We start from the raw sequence: 23,067 nt of genomic DNA on the forward strand, positions 1-23,067 counted from the left end.
TGCGCTAAAGTCAGCATTTCCTTCAAGTGCTCTGAGGACACACAATCGCAATTGAAAAAGTTGCACAGTGAATTCACCTTCAGTCTGGAGAAGATCGAAAGTCGGGAGAAGCATTTGAATAATGAGCTGCAGTCATTCATACGGCAATTCAAGGAAATCTCCATTGAGCTGTCCAATGTTCAGCATGCACAAACGCAAGTGCAGACTGACACCGAGGCGCTTATGACGCAATTGAATTCCGTTATACAAGAGAATGACATTAAGAAGAGTGAAATGGAGCGACGCGGTCAATCCATGTCCGATGGCAGTGAGTATATACTCTTGATTGTTGTTTTTAGGTTTATATTGAACAAAAAATCTTTCTTACAGGTTCTGTGGTAAATATCAAGAAGGCGATAAATAAGCTCAAAGAGGATACGGCACACTTACATTTGGAGGTGGCGCTGTTGGTGCATGGCATCGATCAGGACATTATGCGTCAGGCAGGGAGTTTCACTGAAACAGATTCCGGCTATGAGACAACAACAGTGAAGACCTTTTAGAGCGAGAATTTTAATATTACTTATTTATTATTTTGGATTTTGGATATATTGGAAAACATTTTTTATATATGTACATACAAACATATGTAAGTACTATTTAAATAGGATTTTTATTTATCTAATATATGTATATTTGAATTTACTTTAATTATTATGAAATTTTTACGTGGAGAAAGCCTGTTTTAGGGCTACATTGCAAGCAAAATTGGCATTAGAATACATACATATGTATGTTGTTGTTGTTGTTGTATGTATGTATGTATGTACACCCGTTTCCACGACGGTCGGGTCTAAGTAACCGGAACGGACCCGAATTTTTAATCGGCCAAGAACTGTTAACTTGGTACCATGCCTCGGAATTAATTCAGAAATGTTTTCGGCCGCTACAACAACAACAACAACCCAGTCTACAGGGTTTGTCCGGAAAGTAATAGGACTGAGTTGATTTAAAAAAATTTATTGAACGAATCGTAACAATTCTTTAAAAACTTTCAAAATATTCTCCTTTTGCGTCGATGCAGCGCTGCCAGTGCGATTTCCAAGCATTGAAGGCGTCACGGAAGGCATCCTCCGGAATAAACTTGACAGTCGAGGTGCTTACTTCTGAGATCCCCTCTGTCGTCCCAAACTGCTTGCTTTTCATCGACGTTTTCACGCAAGGAAAAAAAAAGTCTGGGGGGCCACATCGGGGCTGTAGGGCGGCTGCGGAAGCATTGGGACGTCGGCCTTGGCTAGGTAGCTGTTCACAAGAAAGTCGGTGTGAGCCGGGGCGTTGTCGTGGTGCAAATTCCAATCGGCTGCGAAGTCTTCTCGGACCCGATTGACCCTTCGTTTGAGTCTCTTGAGGACTTCCAGGTAAAACTTGGCGTTGACGGTTTGTCCAGGTGGAAAAAATTCATGGTGGCCGATGCCTTTGATGTCAAAAAACACAATGACCATCGTTTTCACTTTGGATTTGCTCATTCTTTACGCTTTTCATTAGCGACTACTTCTTGCTAAATCAACATCTGGGTAAGTCTGCTTGATCACATCTAACGTCTCTGTCGCAGATTCATACAGAATTTAATCGCGTACATCACTCTAACGAACGCTGCATTTTCGGCTTACACCACTCACAGGAACCCGTCGGGCGAAAATGTTTGTCCTGACTCTCCAGGTGCTCGGAGACTACTGGCCATCCATTCGTTCGTTAGCTAAGAACGCCCTCTACCGAATCCAGTCGGTGCGCGCACGCTCCGAAGTACAGTCGCGGCGGAAGAAAATCAGTCCTATTACTGTCCGAACAAACCCTGTATTGGTTGGAAATCAGAAGTTTTCTTCAATATCACATAACACAATATCCAAGAAACGTGCCTAATTAGGAGTGCATATTCAAAGCGTGATTTTACGAGGGTTACCCTGGTATTTCTAAATGCATCTGGCAGACGGTTCTGATTCATACGGTTTCTGCAGTGTTGATTCTTTATATATATGTGATTTAATAGGACCTTCGGACATTGCTGGTCACTAGCCTTATGCTATTTGGGAACCTGGAAGAGCTCTTGAGAATCATTGATGCTCTCTATTGGCTACTTTAAGTGTGTAATTGAGCATTGCGCAAGCTTAGAAGTGCTTGATGGGTGAATACGAAGGAAGTTGCCGGGAGGATGTAGTTGCCATAACATTATATAACCTTTCACTCACATAAAATAATAGTTCAATCCATATCTGATATTATCAGAAAATGAAATCCAGACTAAGTACTAAAATGAGATAGTCTGCCTCTTAAAAATTGACTCGAGAAACATAAAACCACAGTTAGGTCGGTGCACACTGTGAAACAGTTAATTGATAGTAGAAAAATTTCTCGCTTCTGGGAAAAGTGAAAATTATTTATCTCTGCATTGATGCCCACCTTAATATGTTTTTCAATGGAAATGTGTAGCAACGGAAATCTTGAGTTCTTAGATATGTCTTTGCTGCTTTCCTTTTATGCCTCATTGCGCCTTAATTACTTCTAACCGCTTGCCATACATTGCCAACGCTGGTGTTCTAAGCCACAGCAGACACGGCCAACAGATATTTGCTTGTTTACTGTTGTTAGTGGCATTCATTGATAAGCAATGATGATGTCCTGCAGAGCAAGATGCCAATAAAACTGTTTGCCATTGCGCTCATATATGTACATGTGTATGTATGAGCTCATGTATGCATTTCGCCTTATTGAGGTTTGATTTTCCCATGTTTCACACAATGGCCCCTGGCGAGCAAATTAAGTAAATAGCGATACCGTTGGCGACCACCAGCGTAATTGCGATAAGACAGAGGCTATTAAGTCGCAATTGGTCCGCCTGCGCAAATACGCAACTGCCTGGTCGCCTATGTACAAACAGACACAACCACATGCATGTGCGTGTATGTGTTCATTGGCCCGAGTGCCAATACGTCCACATATACATACATATGTACATATGTATGTGAATATGTGCTTATATGTACATTAATATGTTGCATTTAAGTGCAATTATCACCTCTTTGTTATCTATCTCCCACACATCGGCGGTCGCTCCTCGGCCTCCACACAAACGCAAACGCTGTCCTCAACGTCCTCCGCGTGCGCTTCGTGCTCATCGGGCAGACCGACGTCAGATACAAGGTGTTTATTTGTTTCAACGTCCGTCCGTCCATTCGTCCGTCCGTCCGTCTGTATGCACTGTTCGTTTGTTTATTCGCAGCGCTCGCCGATTTCTGTGGTCGCCAATGCGGTCGACCGCCTGTGTGTTGGCGTTGTCATACACAATTCTTGCTGCTGCTGTTGTTGTTGTTGTTGTAGTTGCAGTTATTGTAGTTGATTGTTGGTGATCATGTTAATGTTAGCTTGTTGATTGTTTGTTGCTGTTATTTGCCATTGCTCTGGGTAAACAAATTAACGCAATCCACTGTCGGCAACCGCAACGCAACGCGGCCATCGCAACTGCCTTCGCCGGCGAAAACGGCGTTTGCGCCTGCGTGCCTACGCAGAGATTCGATGTGCGATAAGCGCAGAGGCGTTGATGCTTATCACCACGAATTGTTCACGGCAATTGTTCATACACACACACATAAGCACACCGCACCTAATGCATATTTGGCTAAATGATGATGGGGAGCAGCGTTTACTGGTTTCACATGTTCATGTGTAATTAGGAGCCCGGCCGAAAGGATCTCGGACGTCCTTTCGTGTTTAACTTGCCGTGGCATTGCCGCCACGCGCCGCTACGTGACACGCGAGCCAATGAATTTTGCAAGCAAATACCAAGTAAATTTATTTAGTTTATTTGCCTTACGGCGGTGGTAGGTAAGCACGTTTCAGCGCGTTTGTTTTGGTAAACCAGTGATGTTGTTCTTTATGTGGTATCCTTTAAGCGTTTTGGGAAAAACCAAACACAAGTGAAATGTGCTAAAAGGACTGCATTTGGGCAACAGGTACAAGAATACACCGGAATTAACGAGCAAACACATACAAATATTACTTGAAATTGAACAACATTGTGCGGTGTATGCTGCAAGTACAGCAGGATATTGGAAAATTATCGAGCCGCATCCTTTCATCTTGAATGCAGCTCATGGTGACCGCATTTTATGAAGGCTATATTTGCAATTTGTAATATTGATGCGATAAAACTCGGTATAGAGTGTATCAAGCGCTGTGTTCACTGATACTTCGAATACTACAATGTGCTATTTCCGACAAAAAATTAAAAAAAGAATTTTTTTGGGGGTTCAGTAGACCCTTAGTTAGTTAGTTAGACGGGGATCCACCCTTTTATTTTAAAACATCGAAGATTGGAAAATAATCCTGGTCGAATATTGGAACCCACTACAAGTATACAACAGTGCAGAACCCTTTGAAAATGGCAAAAAGTGAAAAAAGTCACAATAGGTTGAAATCTATAGGAAACGCAAGATAAAATTCCGGAATTAAAGGAAAAATAATTTACGTGCGGTCTGAGGTCGGTTTACTCGATTTCTGACAAAACTACGAGTACTTCAGAAACAAGTTATATGACAAAGTTGTAGATAATGAAAGGATCTATTATTTCTGAACATTGAATTTATTCACATAACCTCAAAATTTATGTAAACATTTTAAATAACCAAGTTTAGGATTTTTTCTTTTTATTTTGTACAAAACACAAGCTGCTTTCACGAGATTTGGTGTAAACTAACCTTACTATGTCCCAAAAATTCGTTTCTTTGTTTAAAATATTAACGATATTAATAATATTATTCTAATATGAGGAAAATTTATTTTAACTTAAAAAAAAAACAATTTTTTATCTAAAACCTTAGTTCAAAATATCTTTTTTTAAGTCTAAAGGCCTTATATTTCTGAAATCACTACTTTCTGATGTAAGTACATGTAAAGCAAACTATGGTATATACATTACTATGGTATTTTTCAGTAAATTTCAGAAAATATTCGGAAAGGATTAAGTTGAAATCTTAAATTATTTATATTTCTTCTTATTAATGCTATTATTACAATTTATAATCCTTATAATTATTACTATCACAGATTTTTATAATTATTTTATGTCTATATTTAATTATACCATTTCTTCTTTCATTTATTTTAATTCTTTTTGTATATGGCACATATGTTCATATATACATATGTACATCCTATATATTTATCTAAAATTTCAAAAATTACTCACACTTTGGTCTCACACATGCATGTTCATACATGCCATCCATACTTCGGCAATCACCATTTTCTTTATTTTAAATCCGTTACATTGTCTCTGACCCGAGCTTGCAGTTGCAAAATTGATTTGTGATTGGTCCAAAGTGCAATACAAAAAATCGCCAGGTGAGTTTGTATTCAATTGTGTTATTATCAGTAATTGGCAGTCATGCTCGTGATTCTACTGAGCTTTCATTACACTGGAATGCATATATGATATGTACATGTACATAGTAAGTTATATATGACTGAATTTGCTAAGTAGGATGTGGTAAATTTCAGCATTTACTGAGAAAACATATTTAAAGCGGTTCAATTGTCCACCTGATTTAGTTCATATAGAATTCGAGATTATTTTTTCACATAAATATTTTGTTTTTGACTTTCTAAGACTCCCCTTTATATTTTAGCAAGCCCATAAGTGTTCGAAGAGCGAAAAAGGTGCGAATATTTGTTTACATTCTATAACCCTTCTTATTTATCTTTCTTATTAACAAAGAAATTCTGAAGTTTTTGGAAAAAAATATTTTAAACTAGGCCATTGCGAGGCCATTTCTCGGAAAAATGATGCGCCCGCGTTGGCAGGATAACTCCTTGCAGGATCACCTTCCGATTTCAACCATTTTCACCCTGTCGGTAGGAATTCTTATAATATTTGCCTTAGAGGAATTTGGTTTTATTGTAGCTTAAGTGGTGTCAAGCCGAAACCATGTTTAAAAGCCCTAAATATTTATTTCCAAAACTCGTGTTCAGTTATAATTATTCGAACAAGTACTTAGCTTAGGTTACCCTAGGTCATAGTGTTGATTCTCCCAGCAATGGTAACGCAGAATCACACTTAGATTGCTGTGAGCGCAGATCCTTTGTGGTTCCAAAGCCTTAAGATGTGAATCACCAGACACAAATTTGTAGATCGACGAAGCTTTTTTAATCTACCACCAGATTCCCGAAAATGTGGGAAAATGTGTTCCCCGACATCTACCATAGCGACGGAAGAGTTTTGCTAAAAACAAGTTGTTATAAGACATCTTACGTTTCCCTCTCGCTGCTGCAGGTTCTGTTGTTTACCAACGTTTGCCAAACTCGCGAGAGATCCATAGATCTAACGCTAAGGAGGAGGAGGACAGCGAAGTACCGCTTTAAGTAATTCTCACGTCTTTATTTGTATTTTATTTGTAGCGTAGCATAATTACATGTGATGATGAAATATTCTTTTCATACTATAAATCCAAATTATACAATATTTTATAAATTTTTTCAAAGAGGATATATTATATATTTTGTACTAAAATCACCTTGCGCGGTTTTTTAGTAAAAAAAGTAGAAGGATAAAAAATAAATATCAGAAAAAATTATCCAATTATCAAGTAAAAATATTTTTATGTTGATATCTGTTAGTCGTAAAAACATTTATACATTTTAGAAATACACCTGATTGCATTCACCAAGTCCAAAATGCGACACAAAGTGCATAAAACGCATGCGGTTAGTTGAGAGGAGTCCCGTATGGACAAATACTTGTCCTGAGTGGCAAGCCTAAATAAAATAGTAACTAAAAGCGCCTTTCAATACTTTCGGAAATGATAAAGCAGTGAAGGCATTGTCAAAGAGTAATCTTGAAGTCGCTGTGCAGCAGCGGTGCCATCGACAGGCTAACCATAGCGCCCATTCATCCATCCATCCAGCCATACAGCTGTGGGTAAGGCAGCCACTCAGCTATTCAACCACTCAGCAACTTGGCCAGCCAGTCAGCTATTGTTTGTGTACATACATACGCACATACACATATGTATATGCTTAAGTATAAGTATAATTGTATAGTTATATCTCTATGTGTTGCATTTTTGGATACATGAATGTGTTTACATACACACACATACACTTAGATACATAGGTTTGGGAGCGGTGTATGCGTTGCTCCACTCATTTGCCACTACTGTGCATTTCCCACGGTGCCGGAATGCTCTGATGGTACTGCTGATGCCTTAGTTGTTATTGTTATTGTTGATGTTGTTGTTGTAAACGTTTTGTGCGCCTCGCGTACACAGTCTGTGCGGACAGGAGCAAAAGAATCGCGGAGTGCTCATGCGCAACACGAATGCGGCGCGTTCAATTCTCCGTGTTGTGAGGCCTCAGCTTGCAACTTTTTGTTGTTGGTGTAGTGAATGTATTGTTCAACTGGCGTTAGCCCTGCAGAAAAGCCAAATGTTGAAATTTAGATGTTGATGAAATTTAGCTTTATATCGCGAGAGACATAAACATATCAGCATGAAATTCCTTGCGGAGATTGAAGTTAATTTCGAAATGAAAATTCGATATCGAAATGTTCCCATGACTCTCTAAGAATTGATAACGTGCGACTATTTTTCCACTCCGCAGTTTGCGTTTTCCTGCAGGCCCTCGAAAGCTTTTCATGATCGTTCTGTAAAACATACACACATACCTACATAAGCAAGTACATTTGCAATAGGCGGCTGTTATTGCGCGCATGCGTGAACTGCCTTGCATGCCTATGCACTGCATTCGCCAATCATTTGTGTGCTTGGAGAGTATGTTTGTATGTAAGTATGTATGTTTGTAAGAGTATTTGCAAACCAACTATCGTGGCTCGCCTGCGTGTGTGTGTGTGTGTCACTCGGCAAGAGAACACGTTGAACAAGTGAATGGTGCTGGAATGCTCCATATTGCGCCGCTGGCCAAATTGCATTATCACTATGGGAGTCTGTAATACAAGGCTGCAACATTTAAACGCATCTCATCACTACTCTATCAAATGCTCTTCTTGGTAGCGCTGAGCTAACAGCGTAGTGCGCACCTTTAATTGGTCTGCTTGTAAATACAGTGCTCACATGCAGACATGCCATGCCGTTTTATATGCGTACGCTTGTGTGTGCGCTTTCTGTATTTATTTATAGAACTATTATTTTATTATGTGGCTAGAAATACATTTCTCTGTATTGGTAAAATAAGGTTAGAGTGTTCCTCTATATTCATGGTGATAAAAACTGGTGCGAACTTAGTTTCTGTTTTTTCTATGTTATTGTGGCATGTGTTTCCAAAAGGTCTCGCAGATGTTAGTTTTGGAATCTGTAAGCTCATTTCGCCCTTAAAAATCCATATATTGGGTCTGGCTTTGCGACCATTTGTTGAGCTTCACCACGCTTGGACCATGATATTTTTCGCACATTTGTGTCGTATTTGATCCACTTGTCGTCTCCCGTTAACATTCGCTCCAGAAATGGTGCGATTTCATTTCGTTTCAGCAAAGAATCGCAGATGTTAATTCGGTCCATTAAATTTTTTACAGACAATTCATGTGGTACCCAACGACTTTTTCAACGATAGGTTGATCAGAGCGAGGGTATGACACCTTTAAAATCATTATTTTCGATAGAGCTTTGCCCACAACTTCCTTCTCCCCATAAAAATATTGTTTCACAAAATCTCAGGCCTAATTTTTTTGAGTTGCAATCAGAAAAATCCAAGAGACAGTTCCAAAATTTTGCCTCAAAGCCAGCATTTTCTAATAAAAAAAAATCATGTGAGCGAGTTTGAGAATTGCACATAAAATAGAAATAATCTTTGAGCAAACGAGAGTGCACCACTAAAGCTTGTCGCCGAGGTCCTAAAAGACCACCCAGCAATTTAATGAAAATGTGTCACAACATCTATCAATATGTTAATGAATACCCTAACCTTTTTTTCTACTAATATGCAAATATCAGGGTACACACAAGCTTATTGGGCACAGAGGTAAGCGCTCACATAATTAATAGCGAATTTATGTAGGACAACAGTAGCAAAATGATTGCAAAGCACATTTCAACGTATCAGCGATAATTACTGGATCATTCTCGGCTCGCATGTGGGCTATCATACGATCGTCCAATCTCGTGCATAGTCATAATTCAATATCCTTATGACAGCTACAAAGTAATGCGCTCATAGGTAGGTCCATATCTGCCACTATACCCTTTTCACACACACACACACGCACGCATGTGTGTATATGTAAGCTTGTTGGTATGTATTTATGTGGTCAGTAATCATAAAAATCATAATAAATGAAGTTGAATTTATACAAAATTTAAATGATTCACAATGGTTAGCGTAGCGTGCACAGCGGGTGCTCAGGCATTCCGACGTTCGGGCGTCCGGGCGTCAATTCCGTGTGGTAAAGACGCAGTGTTAGTGGTTTACTGCCTCGCTGATGACTTTTGCTAAGCAGCGCGCAAGCTTCTCAGTTCCGTTCCATGCGGCTCGGTTTCACTCAGCACACAGTTTGAAACGTTATACCCACTAGCTGGTTGCTTGTTGCTTGGGCCCCTGCTTGGTTACCCGCTCAAATAAATATATTGAATGACCACAATTTAAAAACGAAATAAGTTGCAATACATTTGTTCTGCTGCTATTCACGCTATTCATGCAACGAACGAAACAAAAAGTGAGAAACGATTTTTAAAAACAGTTGCGCAAAACAAAAGAAACCAAAGCAGGCAAGAAAAAAGTTATTGTGAAAGAAATTATTTGTTTTGTCATATAAAATTCTCGAAAACTAATGGCTTCATATAATTTATGGTTTAATTTGTACGGTGAGTTAAGTTTTTGGTTGAATTTCGGTTGGCTGGTGTGCGCATGCGCGCCGTTTGGTGGGTGGAATGTAGATTTTAAGCATCTCCGACACATGCATTGACGTGCCTGATACCTGCTGTATATATACTGGTGCATGCATATGTATTTATGCATGTGGTTGGCTGAAAACGGCAGCAGAAGCTGTAAAAGAGACAAGATTTTCGGGACCCCCAATGTGCGGGCAACAGCGCCAGCGCCACCACCATCGCTTTCGTCGAAACAATAACCACGAGAACGTCATATACACCTACATTTGTTCGTATATATGTATGTATATGTAGATATGTATATGTTAATAAGAAGTGCCACCAGCAGGGTAGCAAACTGTATAAGCAACTCAACGGATCAAAGCCATTTAAATGCAAATAAATGTAGCAGCAATAAACCACATTTGTTTCAGACAACATCAACACACACACACATATGTACACACGCACAGCAGCCACATCGTGATGCCAAATGCAAATATTCGTAATAAAAAATTGAAACTAACAATGACAACAACAGTGCAAGCGCTCGTTAAACGCGCTACCCGTCAGCGTTGTATCCATATATTCACCTTGTTTACATATATAAAGTATTAAATTTCATTAATTGCCATATAAAACTTAAAATGCACATGTGTGGGTTGTGTTTTAATGTCCTACCAAAAACGCGCCCAACAACAACGCACACCGCATCAGCATCATATGAAATATATACAAGCTATAAAAACGCTAAAAAAATAAAAATAAAAAATAAAATTAAAATAACAACAAATACAAACATCATCAGCCATTCAAGCGTTCACCGCGCGGCGTTGAAACATGAATTGGAAGCTGAAATCAAAGCGATTTTCCCACTCACATACTTATATATCTTGTTGAAACGTGTGAGATCGTACTTGGCGAACTGAAGCAGTCGCTGATGGCATTTGCGTATTTGTATGTGTATGTATGCTTTGCGCTGATGTCAATCAAAAGCCAATATTTCTTAGCGCCCGAATTGAGAGCGTTGCGCGTTTCGACTTGATCAACTCGTTTCGTTCATTCATCGATTTCCAGCATCTTAACGGCTGATTAAATTATAAACTTACATATGGCATAACTGTGTGACAGCGAGGGTCGCGGCAGGCAGGGAGAATTGCGAAGATTTTGTTTTAATTTTTCTGGTGCAGCGTATTGATGTTGTTGCTTTATGCTATGTAATACACGGTTTGATGAAATGTTTTTATTGAAAATTAAGTTCCATTTATTTTAATTTTTAATTTTAATTTTATTTTTTTTATTTAATTTTGAACTGCTTTTCACTATTATTCATATTTGGCATACCAAAAATGAAAAGGCAGGGATGTTAGTAAGTTTAACAGCCGGCCAAGCCATTCAAATACCGCGACGAAGAACTGATAAGGAGAATGCAGCAGCTTCTTTGTGGAATATGGTCGAATGAAACCATGCCCGACTATTGGAATTTAAGTCTGCTCTGCCTAATCCACAAAAAGACAGCAGGATAAGCCTGCTCGCCATCGCATATAAAGTTCTAACGAGCATATTGTGTGAAAGTTTAAAACCACCATCAACAAACTGATTGGACCTTATCAGTGTGGCTTTAGACCCGGAAAATCAACAAACGACCAGATATTCACCATGCGCCAAATCTTGGAAAAGACCTATGAAAAGAAGATCAACTCACACCACCTCTTCGTCGATTTCAAAGCTGCTTTTGACAGCACGAAAAGGAGCTGCATTTATGCCGCGATGTCTTAACTTGGTATCCTCGCAAAAGTAATACGGCTGTGTAAACTGACGTTGAGAAATCGTCAGGATCGGGAAAGACCTCTCCGAACCGTTCGATACCAAACGAGGTTTCAGAAAAGGCGACTCTCTATAGTGCGACTTCTTTAATGTGTTGGAGAAATAATTCGAGCTGCAGAGCTAAATAGCGAAGGCACTATCTTCTACAAGAGTTTACAACTGCCGGCGTACGCCGATGACATCGATATCACTGGCTAAAAAAACCGCTTCTTTGTCCAACCTGGAGAAAGCAGAACTATCGTACGGTAAGGACGTTAGTTTTGCTTTCTCCAGGTTGGACAAAGAATTGAAGCAAATGGACATTGAAATTCAACGCAGAATAACTATTGCCAACGGGTGCTACTTCGGACTGAGTACACAATTGAGAAGTAAAGTCTTCTCTCGGCGAACAAAGACCAAATGCTACAATTCACTCATCATCCCAGTCATGCTATATGGTACAGAGGCATGGGCGATGACAACGTCTGAAAAGTCGAGAGAAAGGTTTTGCGGTAGATTTATGCTCCTCAGCGCATTGGTCACAGAGAATACCGCAGTCGATGGAACGATAAGCTCAACGAGATGTACGACGACATTAGTATCAGCGAATTAAGAGGCAGCGGCTACGCTCGTCCGAATGGATGAAAACACTCCAGCTCTGAAAGTATTCGATACAGTACCCGTCCGGGGAAGAAGAGGAAGACTTCCACTTCGTTGGAAAAACCAGGTGGAGAAGGACCTGGCTACACTTGAAATATCCAAACGCCATACAACAAAACTAAAGGAAGGATGATTGGCGCGCTGTTGTAAACTCGGCTATAACCGCGAGTCTACGCCAATATAAAAGACTTTCTATTAAATATATTGTTCTTTTTGGGAGCATTACAAGAAGTACAGGGCTTTATTCTAGCTTCAAACAAAATTCATCTTTCGCTCAGAAGCGGTGAGATAATCTGTATGTTCCTTATGCATGGGGCGTGGGAACGGTCATTGCTCGATTTTTTTGTAAGACACGCATAAAAGTAAGCTTGTTTTAAAAGCATAACCCCTCATATATCAGCGTAGACCCATTAGGTGTGACCTTTAAGTTTTTGTCCACGATAAATCATATTGGTGGGGAAGGATCCCTTCCATATAATATTAATTCAACTTAAATATTAACAAATACATAATTACGAACAAGTGTTAATACTGAAAAATGAAAGCGCCAAAATGACTTATACTTTTACCTATATTTTTTTCCATTAATATACTTTTTTACAAAAGAAAAACGTGTAAAGATAAAATGTGTGATGAAATACTACAGTGACTTAATGAACTTTAAGCTTTTGTTGCTAGTTTGTTGTTAGATTAACAAATGACTTCAAAGCGAATGGAATAAAATTTGGCTAAAGTGTGAAATCCTTGTTGTTGGTGTGGTGAATCTCGATTTTTAACAGCACACATTTAGACAAAAGTTTTGATTGAACTTGTACATATGTACATACTTATGTATGTATCATTTTTCTTGCCAGCATTCATAAATATTAATGAAACCTTTGAATTGAACTGCTTGAATCGATCGGCGTATGCAAATCACCGCGTCGACCCAACCCAGTTGAGCAGCACCTCCCTCGAGTTCGCACTCCAGTTGGCTTCCTCAAAGCGTCAGTTTTATTGTATTCAATAGTAAATAAATGCTTGATTTTACTGCTATTTGCGGTTGCTGTTACTGCTAATGCTTTTAGTGTTGCGACTGCTGCCGATATGGCTGCTGTTGTTACCGTTGTTATTGAAGATCTGTTGGGGAATTAGTATTCAGTAGTTCATTGTTGTCATCTCACGAATACATCTATTTATTTATGGTCTTTTTTTGTCGATACTTAAAAAAATTTAAATAAAATATAACCGACCAGTTAGCTTGACACATGTACACGCGCGCACACACACACTTACATACATATGTACATATATCATTCCGAAACGATGTTTATTTAAATATTTATTTGTGTCCATAAAATGCCAAACAACTAAAGCGTTAACAACAAAACATAAAAATAATAAAGTTGCGATCCGTCGATCGCAGCGCTCATAAATTGTCGCCGATTCATCCAATTTGGTAGAAAATAAATGTCTGCATTGCGTTGCCATGAATGGACGTAATTTATGACACGACGCAAAAACAAAGAAAATAATCTCTTGATTTTGAGCGCTTTTTCAGAGTCGGCGCTGTCGCTGCCGCCGCAGTCGCTGTTGACGTCGCAGCTCCTGTCATTGCCGTTGTCACGAATAATTTAGATGTTGTTGTTGCTTTAGCTGCTGCCATTTAAGCCATTGAAAGTGGCGGTCAATTACGTCGCCAACTGTATTGTGGAGCGGTGTGCGGCCGCGGCGGCACTTTGTGGTCGGCTAGTCGCTCTGCCGACGTTCCGACGCTTCGAATGTTCGTGTGTGGTTTGCTATGGTGCGAAAGGTGTACTTTGTGGTTATCGTGTATATTTATTCATTTTGTCGGTTGCTGTTCTTGTTGTACAGCTGGAGGGAGTGTGGGGGTGAGGTGTGAGGCCATTAAATGAAGCTCTAAATTAATTCGTTGTATTTAATTTGCCGATGACACATTTTCATTAATGAAACGAATGTTGCTGAATGGAACACCATGAAGTTCATTCAAGAAAGATCGAAATGATTCGAAAATATTTACGGAAATTGCTATTCGTAAATAAAGTTGGTGCTTTTGGCTTCTTTCATTAATCAGTAGTTCTAAATTGGACTGTAGACGTCACATGGCGGAGAAATGACCCTTCACTTATCTATGCATATAATATTGTGATCTAATAATAACGGGCTAGCTGGTTCATACAATTTCTCTATGAGGCCTGAGATATTTTTGATTATTTTGCGAGTCCAATCCCAAAACTAGTTATGTTTTGAAAGAGCTGATTTGCACATTGATGCTTCCATGTAAGAAGGGTCAAAAATATATAGCTATGAGCCATATTCAAACATTCTTACATCTTTTATAAATTTAAATAGTTTGTCGGAAGTTTGTGAAATCCAAAAGAAAACGTTGGAGATCCTATAAAATATATGCATATATGTAAATACAAACGATCAGCATGATGAGCTTATTCGATTTAGCAATGTCTGTCTGTCTAGCTCCACAGTTCTTGAGATGTCGGTCTGAAAGTTTGCAAACGTCCTTCTCTCCCTAAGAAGGTGCTAGTTTGTTGAAACCGCCGATATCGAATCACTATTGCATATAGCTGCCATACAAACTGAACGATCAGTTCAAGTAGTTGTATGGAAAATTTTTCTTTTTACGAGATGTCTTTATAAAATTTGGCATGGTTTATTGCTCAAGGCAACGGTGTAATCCCCCAAAAAAGTTGTTCAGATCGAATGATACAATACATACAAATTAAATTTTTGCAAAGAATCTTTTGTATTTGTGAAGGGTATTGTGGCCACAGTGCAACCGGCTGCTAGACTATTTTGGATCTGTATGAATAATTTTTTTGAGGAAATTAAGTTGTAAGCAAAAACTAATTTTTCTGTATTTTGAAGTTAGCCTCCACAGTAGATATACATACTTAACTTGGAATATCGAAATTGATCATATTGAATTCATGACTATTAAATGTTGTATGTACATATGTAAGTTAGTAAGAAAATAAAAATGTGGCATCATCCTTCTTTAATTTCGATGACGTTAAAAGTTTTAAGTAAAAGCAGAAGGAGGTGACTGTGGTAGTACTGAGGGACTACAGTAAAGACTTTGCTGTTTTCCGCGGCAATTGTCAAAGCAATATATATGTCTACTAACAAAGATAAAGCTTTGGTTCTTGAAGTTTGCCGACAACAGAGCTAACTATGATTTTATATACATATGTACATACATATACATAAATATGTACATATGTATGTATGAGCGCATGTAAGCATGCTTCTATGTAAGTCTATACGTGCAAATGTAGGCATATTTACATTTCTATACATATACATATGTACATATGTATGTAAGTATATACAAGTATAACTGAGTGTGGGTGAGAAAATTACGCAGACAAAAAGCGATAAAACCAACCATAGTAAATTTTATCCATATTTACTGCTGCACCAACACATATACTTCCTTAAACATAATAATATATGTAGATATATATGTATATGTTTACATATTATATACATTTCGTTATAAATGTAATCGTCCATAGTTATTTTTAACGCAGTTATTTATATATATTGACGTAGAAGGTCCAAATACTTGCATTTATATATACTACATACATCAATACATTTGTATGTTCAAGTGCGAGTGAGTACAGATACGCAATTTTATTCGACGTGGTAGAGAAGTATTGGACCAACGTACTACACTCTATATAAATCTATACATTGCTATGTGATTACGACCACGGCGTAATGTACAGCAGAAGCACAAAATGCTTACCATAATGCCTTCCGGACACGATGCCGCTGTTGGTAATGTCAAAACTTGCCCAGCTAACTTGTCAACTCGCTCTAACCGAAGCAACCAGAAACTCGAAAACTCCCTCGTATTCGTTCACACTCCTCGAACGGTGCATGAATGTACATAAATGGAGCACATTTTTTTTATTGTTCTTATTGTTGTGTATGGAGGCCGCAGCCGTGTGTGCTATGTGCTTTAAGTCGATCGTTTTATTTTCTGTTTTTTATTTTCGAGTAAATTTACTGTACGCTCCAAATTTAGGACAAGCACAGCAACGGCAAACGCTGATTGGTTGATGCGAACAGTACCGCCCCCTCGAAAATGGAGCGCAGCAGTGGTGACGGCACAAATAGCTTTGAATGTGTAAGTGTGGAAGCGCTAGCATTGTGAGTTGGTTCAAAGAGGGTGGTGGTTTAAAAGCGTCGATATGTATGTACGTATGTACATATGTGCATGAATGTGCGAAAAAAATAGTTAAGGGAACAAAAAGGTTCGTACAAAGCCAGTTGCTTATACCATGCAAACATATGCATGTATAAATATAAGTATATTATATATAAAAACGTTGCCTTCGAAGAAAGAAAAAATATTTCGAGTGTGTAAAAGCAGTAGCGACGCACTGCCAACCTCATGAGTGTAGATAACACAGTTTAACCAACCAACAAACGAAAGAGATGGCGAAAGTGCTGCGGCAAAGTAATGCTACTGGTCACCACCAGCGTCGGAACAGTCAAGCACTCCGACACAACCGTTTCCTCCAACTATGCACCTACTTCACCAATACTACAGCAACTGCAATTCGATTTGCCCTCAAACCATTCATCAGCGTCAGCCCATTCATTCACTGCTGCTGCCAACTTTGCGGCAACGGCAACACAATTTGCTGAACTTTCACTGCTGTTACCACTTACTGCTGCATAATTAAAATGTCCATCCTTATTTACTTACATACATACACATATGTACATATGCATGCATATGCATAGACATAAGCATATACATATGAATGTATGTATCTGAAGCTTTGCATTTTAATATGGACATAAGTCCATAATCCACAAATTCAAGCCACTCATTTGCTGCTGGCTGCGCTGTTGCTGACCGCAGCGTTGGCTCGGTTTTTGACTGGCTTTGAGCGCTGCTTGGCGTTGCGGCCACGGTAGCACGTTATTTGGCCGTAATTACCACAACTCGGACGGCGCTTAGCCACCGTAATACGGCTATAAGGCAAAAGGGATACGCCCCTCGCACATATCGACAAAGCACCAAAAATCACCCAACACCTAGACAGACGCATTTAGAGAAGTTGCCTTGCATTGGTATTGAGTTGTGTGCGTTGAAAAGTACTCAATTCGAATTAAAGTTGCAGTGCCTTTTTTACTCTGCCCCAGACTCACTCCAACAGAAATATGTACACGTATTTAACTGAAGTCAATGGAGTGTAAACCTTTATAAACTGCCGCGCGTGCGCATAGTCGAAAGCACTCCACTGCTCGATGTCCGTTTCGAGTGAGCGCAGTTTGAGTATGCCGAGCGGTTGAGTAAGCGAAGCGAGCCTCAAATTTAATGTGTTTGCACTGGAGTGCCGACAAGTTGGTTGGTGGTGGATGGTTGATGCCTGTCTTGTTGGTGTTCGTGTTGGTGTCTGTTTACCGTACACTGGCCGAATATCACTCTTCTTGAAACCAGCAACAACATCTGCATCTCATTCGCACATGCACAGACCAAGTTGGCCAAATGCCAAGAGTACATTTTTGTAATTATTTTTGCCCGCCTGAGCAAGATTCTGCTGCTGGTCTTTTCTTGTTGGAGCTCCGTTTTTGAGCGCAAGTGATGATGTTTTCTATGCCCCTGCTGTTGTTATACAAGTGTATCTACCAACATACATATATATGTGTGTATGTGTGGAGGTATCTACTTCATTTTACCTTATGTTTCTGTTTTTGTTTTTGTGCTTTTATCTTGTATACACACACACATGTGTATGGCTGTGCTGTCTTCATTTTTCGAGAATTCCATCGAAAGCGGAGTCACAAACTGAAAGCGTGCAAAGGCAAAAGCAACAACAATTATTGGAACTGTAGTAGTCCAGCAATGAACCAATGAACCAATTACAATAACAACAAATATAATGGTAATGCGCTTGCGGCGGCGAAGAAGTGGAAGGCGGGCGTACCAGTCGGAGCAACAGCCAGTAGGCATCGCCAGCAGCTCCACAACCGCAATAGCAACTGCCACCATCAGCACCACTACCAGCAACAGCAATAGCAGCAACAGCACCATCAGCACGAACAGCGGCTTGAACGGCTGGGCAACACGATCGCCCGACTCATGGGTGTGCGGCCGCAAGAGGCACAAGGCGAGGAGAAGCAAGAGGAATGAGTAATAAGAAAAGCAAGGTGATATCACGGCAGAAGCAGAAAGCAGAAGCAGAAGCCGCTCCGCGTTCAACACAGGCAGCTGTTAACTATCAAGCTGAAGTTTCGATCGTAACTTTGCAGTTCACTGTCGCGCACGGAAGCGTTCGGAAGTGAAATATATTTTATTAAATAATATTAAAGCAGTTGTATACCAGAATACGCCTAGCCGAGATCGCGCCGCTTAGCACGCACGCAATATCATCATCATAAAATAATATAACCTGACAAAAGCATACCGCAGTTTTTTCTCAAGGCGACCGTACATCTTCTGTCCGATTGCGGTTATAAAATCGGGCAAGTTTTTACATTGCGTGGCTGCGATTAACTAGCAGCTAAGACAGCAAGTATTTTTATGATTAATTTCAAAATTGGCCGTAACGAAAAATCGAATCGTGTGTGGGTCGCTTAAGACTTTTTAGAAAATATTGCAATATCGCAAAGTTGTTCAAAGCGACGTGAAAAGAACTTTAAACCGACGGAAAAATTGCAACGACAACCTTACGTTTCTTTTCCTGCCTAATTTCGGTAAGTTTTAACAATTTGCACCTTTAAGTTAATATAAATGTAATTATCAAAATATATAATATACAATTTTACTATAATAATTATAATTTACAATTGCTCATTGGTGCGTTCAACTTAGCCAACTACAGTAGCTATTATTGGCTGTCTGCATTAGTCACTGCGCTTACGTGCGCCCACTTCCCATTGGCACACCCATCGGTGTGCGTAATGGCTGGCCAATGGTAGCCGCTACCAATACCGATCACAGCTACTGTTTGCGTTCGTTGTACGGCTGTTTCATGCAGTTGATATTGTTTGCGATCGTGTGGCAGCCGAATGCGGCTGTTCATGCCCACAATTATGCATACGTCACGTAAACCACATAAAGCAAATCACCACGCTAGTGACCACATTCGACAGTGGCGACGTAATAAAATCAATACCAGTGCTTACAACTGTTGCTTCGGATGCTGTGTTTGTGTTAGCGACGGTCAAATCGACGTCAAAGCGGCACTGCTAAAAATCAAATTATACCGACGCACGGTGTGACAATTTTGCTTAAAAACTTTTGTATCGGCAGAAATTCTTTTAAAAACAATATTTTAAGGCAGTGTTTTAGTTAGTATACTCGTATGTATGTATGTATATGTATTTGCTGAAATCGCGCTTTGACTTTAGTCGAAATTTCACATAATTTTTTTTTTGTCTTTTATGATATGAGAAATACTTTTAAAGGATATTAATTGCTATAGTATACTGGTTAAAGCTATACAATATTTTGTAGAAATTTAATTTTCAATTGAATTTAGAGTGAATTTGGTTTCACTGTCTAATATTAGTTATCAGAATTGCACTAGTCTATAGTCATTTTCGAACTGTGATATTAGGGGCTGTTTCTTGTTACCTTTGGATTGCCAAAACTGAAGATAATAATAAAAAATGCTTAAAACGTAGGACTTTTTGTGCTGTAGTCAAAAATTTTGAATTAAAATTCGTAAAAATAATACTTGAAATATCCCACAGATATCTTGGCACATAAATCGCACATTTTTCTTTCAAATTTGTTGAGTAGTGTTATCCAAAACCATTATAATAATGGTTGATATGAGACCTTCAAACTTTCCTTTATAGAAAAATTTACTAAATTTCAATCAGTTTTGCTAGAATTTTTCTCTAAAGTTATTCTGTTTAATTCTTTTATTGTATTTTACAAACCAGATTCTCAAAAAATATGTTGAAGGAAGCAGTAAAAAAAATATTTTATTTTAGTTTTATTTTTTACTAATTAATTTATGGCCATAAATTACATACATATTGGGATTTCTGGGTTCAGTGTTGAGAGCACTCATAATGCATTTCTAATTCTAAATTATATCTTCATTCACAAAATCACAAAATGTCTGCCACCGTTTATGTGTTCACTGATTTTGACTTTTCAAACGACTTTTATCGTCATCTAAACACTGTTCCTATGCGCACGCTAATGTAGTTGTAGTTGTTGCTATTGCTGCTGCCACATGTAAACCAGTAGCTGCCGTACCTTCGGCTACCGGTCTTAAGCACCTCCTTCCCAAGCGATCGTACACGCACGAAGTGGGCCCCTTAAACGCACTTCAACTGGACTTGGCAGTTCGGGCTTAGTTAGTCATCGATGACTTGGTGTACTAGCTACTTGATTGGCTGTTGGCTGTTGGTTGTTCGGATTTTTCTGGCGCACAGTGTTAGTCATCGGCGTTGCTATGTAGTAGTCGACTTGGCTCTAAATTATATATACTACCAGTAGCAAAGAAAAGAAAGGAGTGTCTAGTATATGTAAAATATTTCTTCAGAACACTCTGCGTTTGGGCAGCTTCTGTGGATGGGAAGGTGAGCTGATTGGCTTGTTCGGTATGTTAGACTGCACTCGCCGTTACGCTCAAATAGATCGCTCAATTTGTTACGCTCACAACGCACCGCCATGCACATACATGTGCGTATATATACATACATACATGCACACTCACAAAGAACTCTCACTCAATTCGGTAGTTGTCGACGCACTGGCACTGGCACGGCGCAGCGCAGCGCATCCCATTGAATTTGGCTTCGTACCGCATTGCATGACAGCGCAGCGCAGCGCTTGACAGCGAGCGAGCAGCCACAGCGGCAGCAGCAGCAGCAGCAGCAAATGAAGCAGTTGGCCTGCAACGTCGGCACTTTCGCACCAAATTGTAAGTAGGTAGTAGCGTATCTCATTGAAGAAGTCATCTTCGTGCCTTACCGACGTGCTGGCTCCACAGACCGTAATCTGTAGCAGAGCAGTAAGCAACCGTTTATTTTCGTCTCGCAGTTAGTCAAATTGCATCGTCGTACGCGTACATACAATAAACGCATACGCGTAGATACATATACAACATAAATTCATAAATTCATCTGTGCATACTCCACCAAAGTGTTAACTAGTTTGCAACTTTAAGTTGAATCGCCTTGTACTTATTTTACAAAGTATATTTTTGTACATTTGAACGCGTTTATCGTTATTGTGCTTGTGATTTTGGAGAACTGCACGTTTGATTGAGCAACACTTTTCACTGGGTAAGTGATACGAAATAAGTTTCAACCTAGTCAGCAGCAGGAGCGGCACACTCGGCTTTCTATTGTACCAAAGCGCGACCGCAGCCATTACAGCGCCTCTCTTTGCACATGCGCGGCAATAAAACGCCACCGAGTCAGCGCAACATTCGGCTTAATCGGGTGGTTCGGCAAATGTATGTGCGCCCAACCGCGATGGCACGACTTCTGTGTTACGCCACCATCGCTTACATACGACAGGCATACATACGTACGTGCGTTTTTTGTTGTAGCGCTTTTTTGTTGCTGTCTCAATATTCTCCATTTATGCTGGTTGCGGTTAGATTTCGTTTTGTTCGTGCTGCTCCGTTCTGTGTAAACAGTAGCTGGCCATGTGGCCATGTTGTTGTCGTCCGTGTTGTTCTAACTGTGCGTCACCAGCGCTCTTCCGACAACCGTTGCATATACACTTGCGCATACAAGTGTGGTATGTGTTTTGCCGTTCGCCGCTTATGTTGCCGCTACCAGTTTTACGCACTCTTATTGGTGAATCCCCTTAAGTTTGTGTTGTTTTCGCTGTTTGTGAGACTGTGTGTGTGTGTAATTCTTGGTCATTGTGGGGCTAAAGTGTTTTCTAGCGCTGGCTCGTTCTTGCGTGTAGATTTGGTGGGGTTCTATATATACACATTGCATGTTTATATAACTGCGTTCGAGTTTACAAATGTGGAAAAAAGGGATATGTGGTTGTTGGTTTGTTTGTGAAATCTACAATTGGTCGATGAAAGTTGTGCATATTCTGCGTTTTGTAATGAAGGATGGTATGGAGAACGTACATTTTTTAGACATATTCGTGTGTATAGAGCTTGTATGTATACATTTAACAAACACTGACCTAATGAAATCAGACGGATAAAATTTGAAGGAAAAAATTAATATTCGAAATTTAAAGTTATAAGTTAGAGAAACAGTAATATTAAAAATTTGAAAGTACATACATACATAAAGTAGATTAATTAATATTCAAAGGTAATACAGTACTTCGTTTCTGGAAATTTTTAGAACAGACAATATTTTAGATAAGAAAGGCTTTAGATTTGTTTTTAGTTCTGCAAAATAATCCTTATGTGTATACAAATGCATATAATATCATTCAATAGCATTTTATCATATCAAGCTGAGTATTATAGCAATATTTCTGACAAAAACTATGCCGAAATTTCTAGTCAAGCCCAAAATACAGACACAGTGCATATGGATTTTACGACAGGCTTACCTTACCGCGGGCAATTTCAATCCCCTGCCCGTGGGGGGAAAATAAAAGGACAACGTCCGGTGTGTTTAGCAGGGGTACTTGCCGACGACAGACTTACCCCACGACGTTTAAAAGCACAGCGGATAAAATCAATGCGTTGATCCGCACCCTGAAGCCATTTTCAGTATCAATTGGCAGTGTGGATTGGACGCACTAACCACCTTGGTAGGGTTCGAG

General features: G+C 39.5%; 1 protein-coding gene across 2 annotated transcripts in view; it reads left to right on the forward strand.

Annotated features, from left to right (window-relative positions):
* The window catches only part of LOC126754268 (intraflagellar transport protein 57 homolog), a 33,919-nt gene that overhangs the window by 1,030 nt on the left and 9,822 nt on the right, over positions 1-23,067 (forward strand). Inside the window, exons 4-5 of one of the 2 annotated variants that reach the window (XR_007666276.1) lie at positions 28-307; positions 370-628. Coding sequence is in view for 1 of the 2 variants with exons in the window: in XM_050466297.1 (XP_050322254.1) it covers positions 28-307; positions 370-542 (453 nt within the window). In the remaining variant the exon portion in view is untranslated. Of the gene's footprint in view, positions 1-27; positions 308-369; positions 633-23,067 lie in introns of those variants that run through there. The other variant, XM_050466297.1, reaches the window with a different exon arrangement.

This window comes from Bactrocera neohumeralis, chromosome 3 (genome assembly GCF_024586455.1).
Source record: "Bactrocera neohumeralis isolate Rockhampton chromosome 3, APGP_CSIRO_Bneo_wtdbg2-racon-allhic-juicebox.fasta_v2, whole genome shotgun sequence".
Classification (NCBI taxonomy): Eukaryota; Metazoa; Arthropoda; class Insecta; order Diptera; family Tephritidae; genus Bactrocera; species Bactrocera neohumeralis.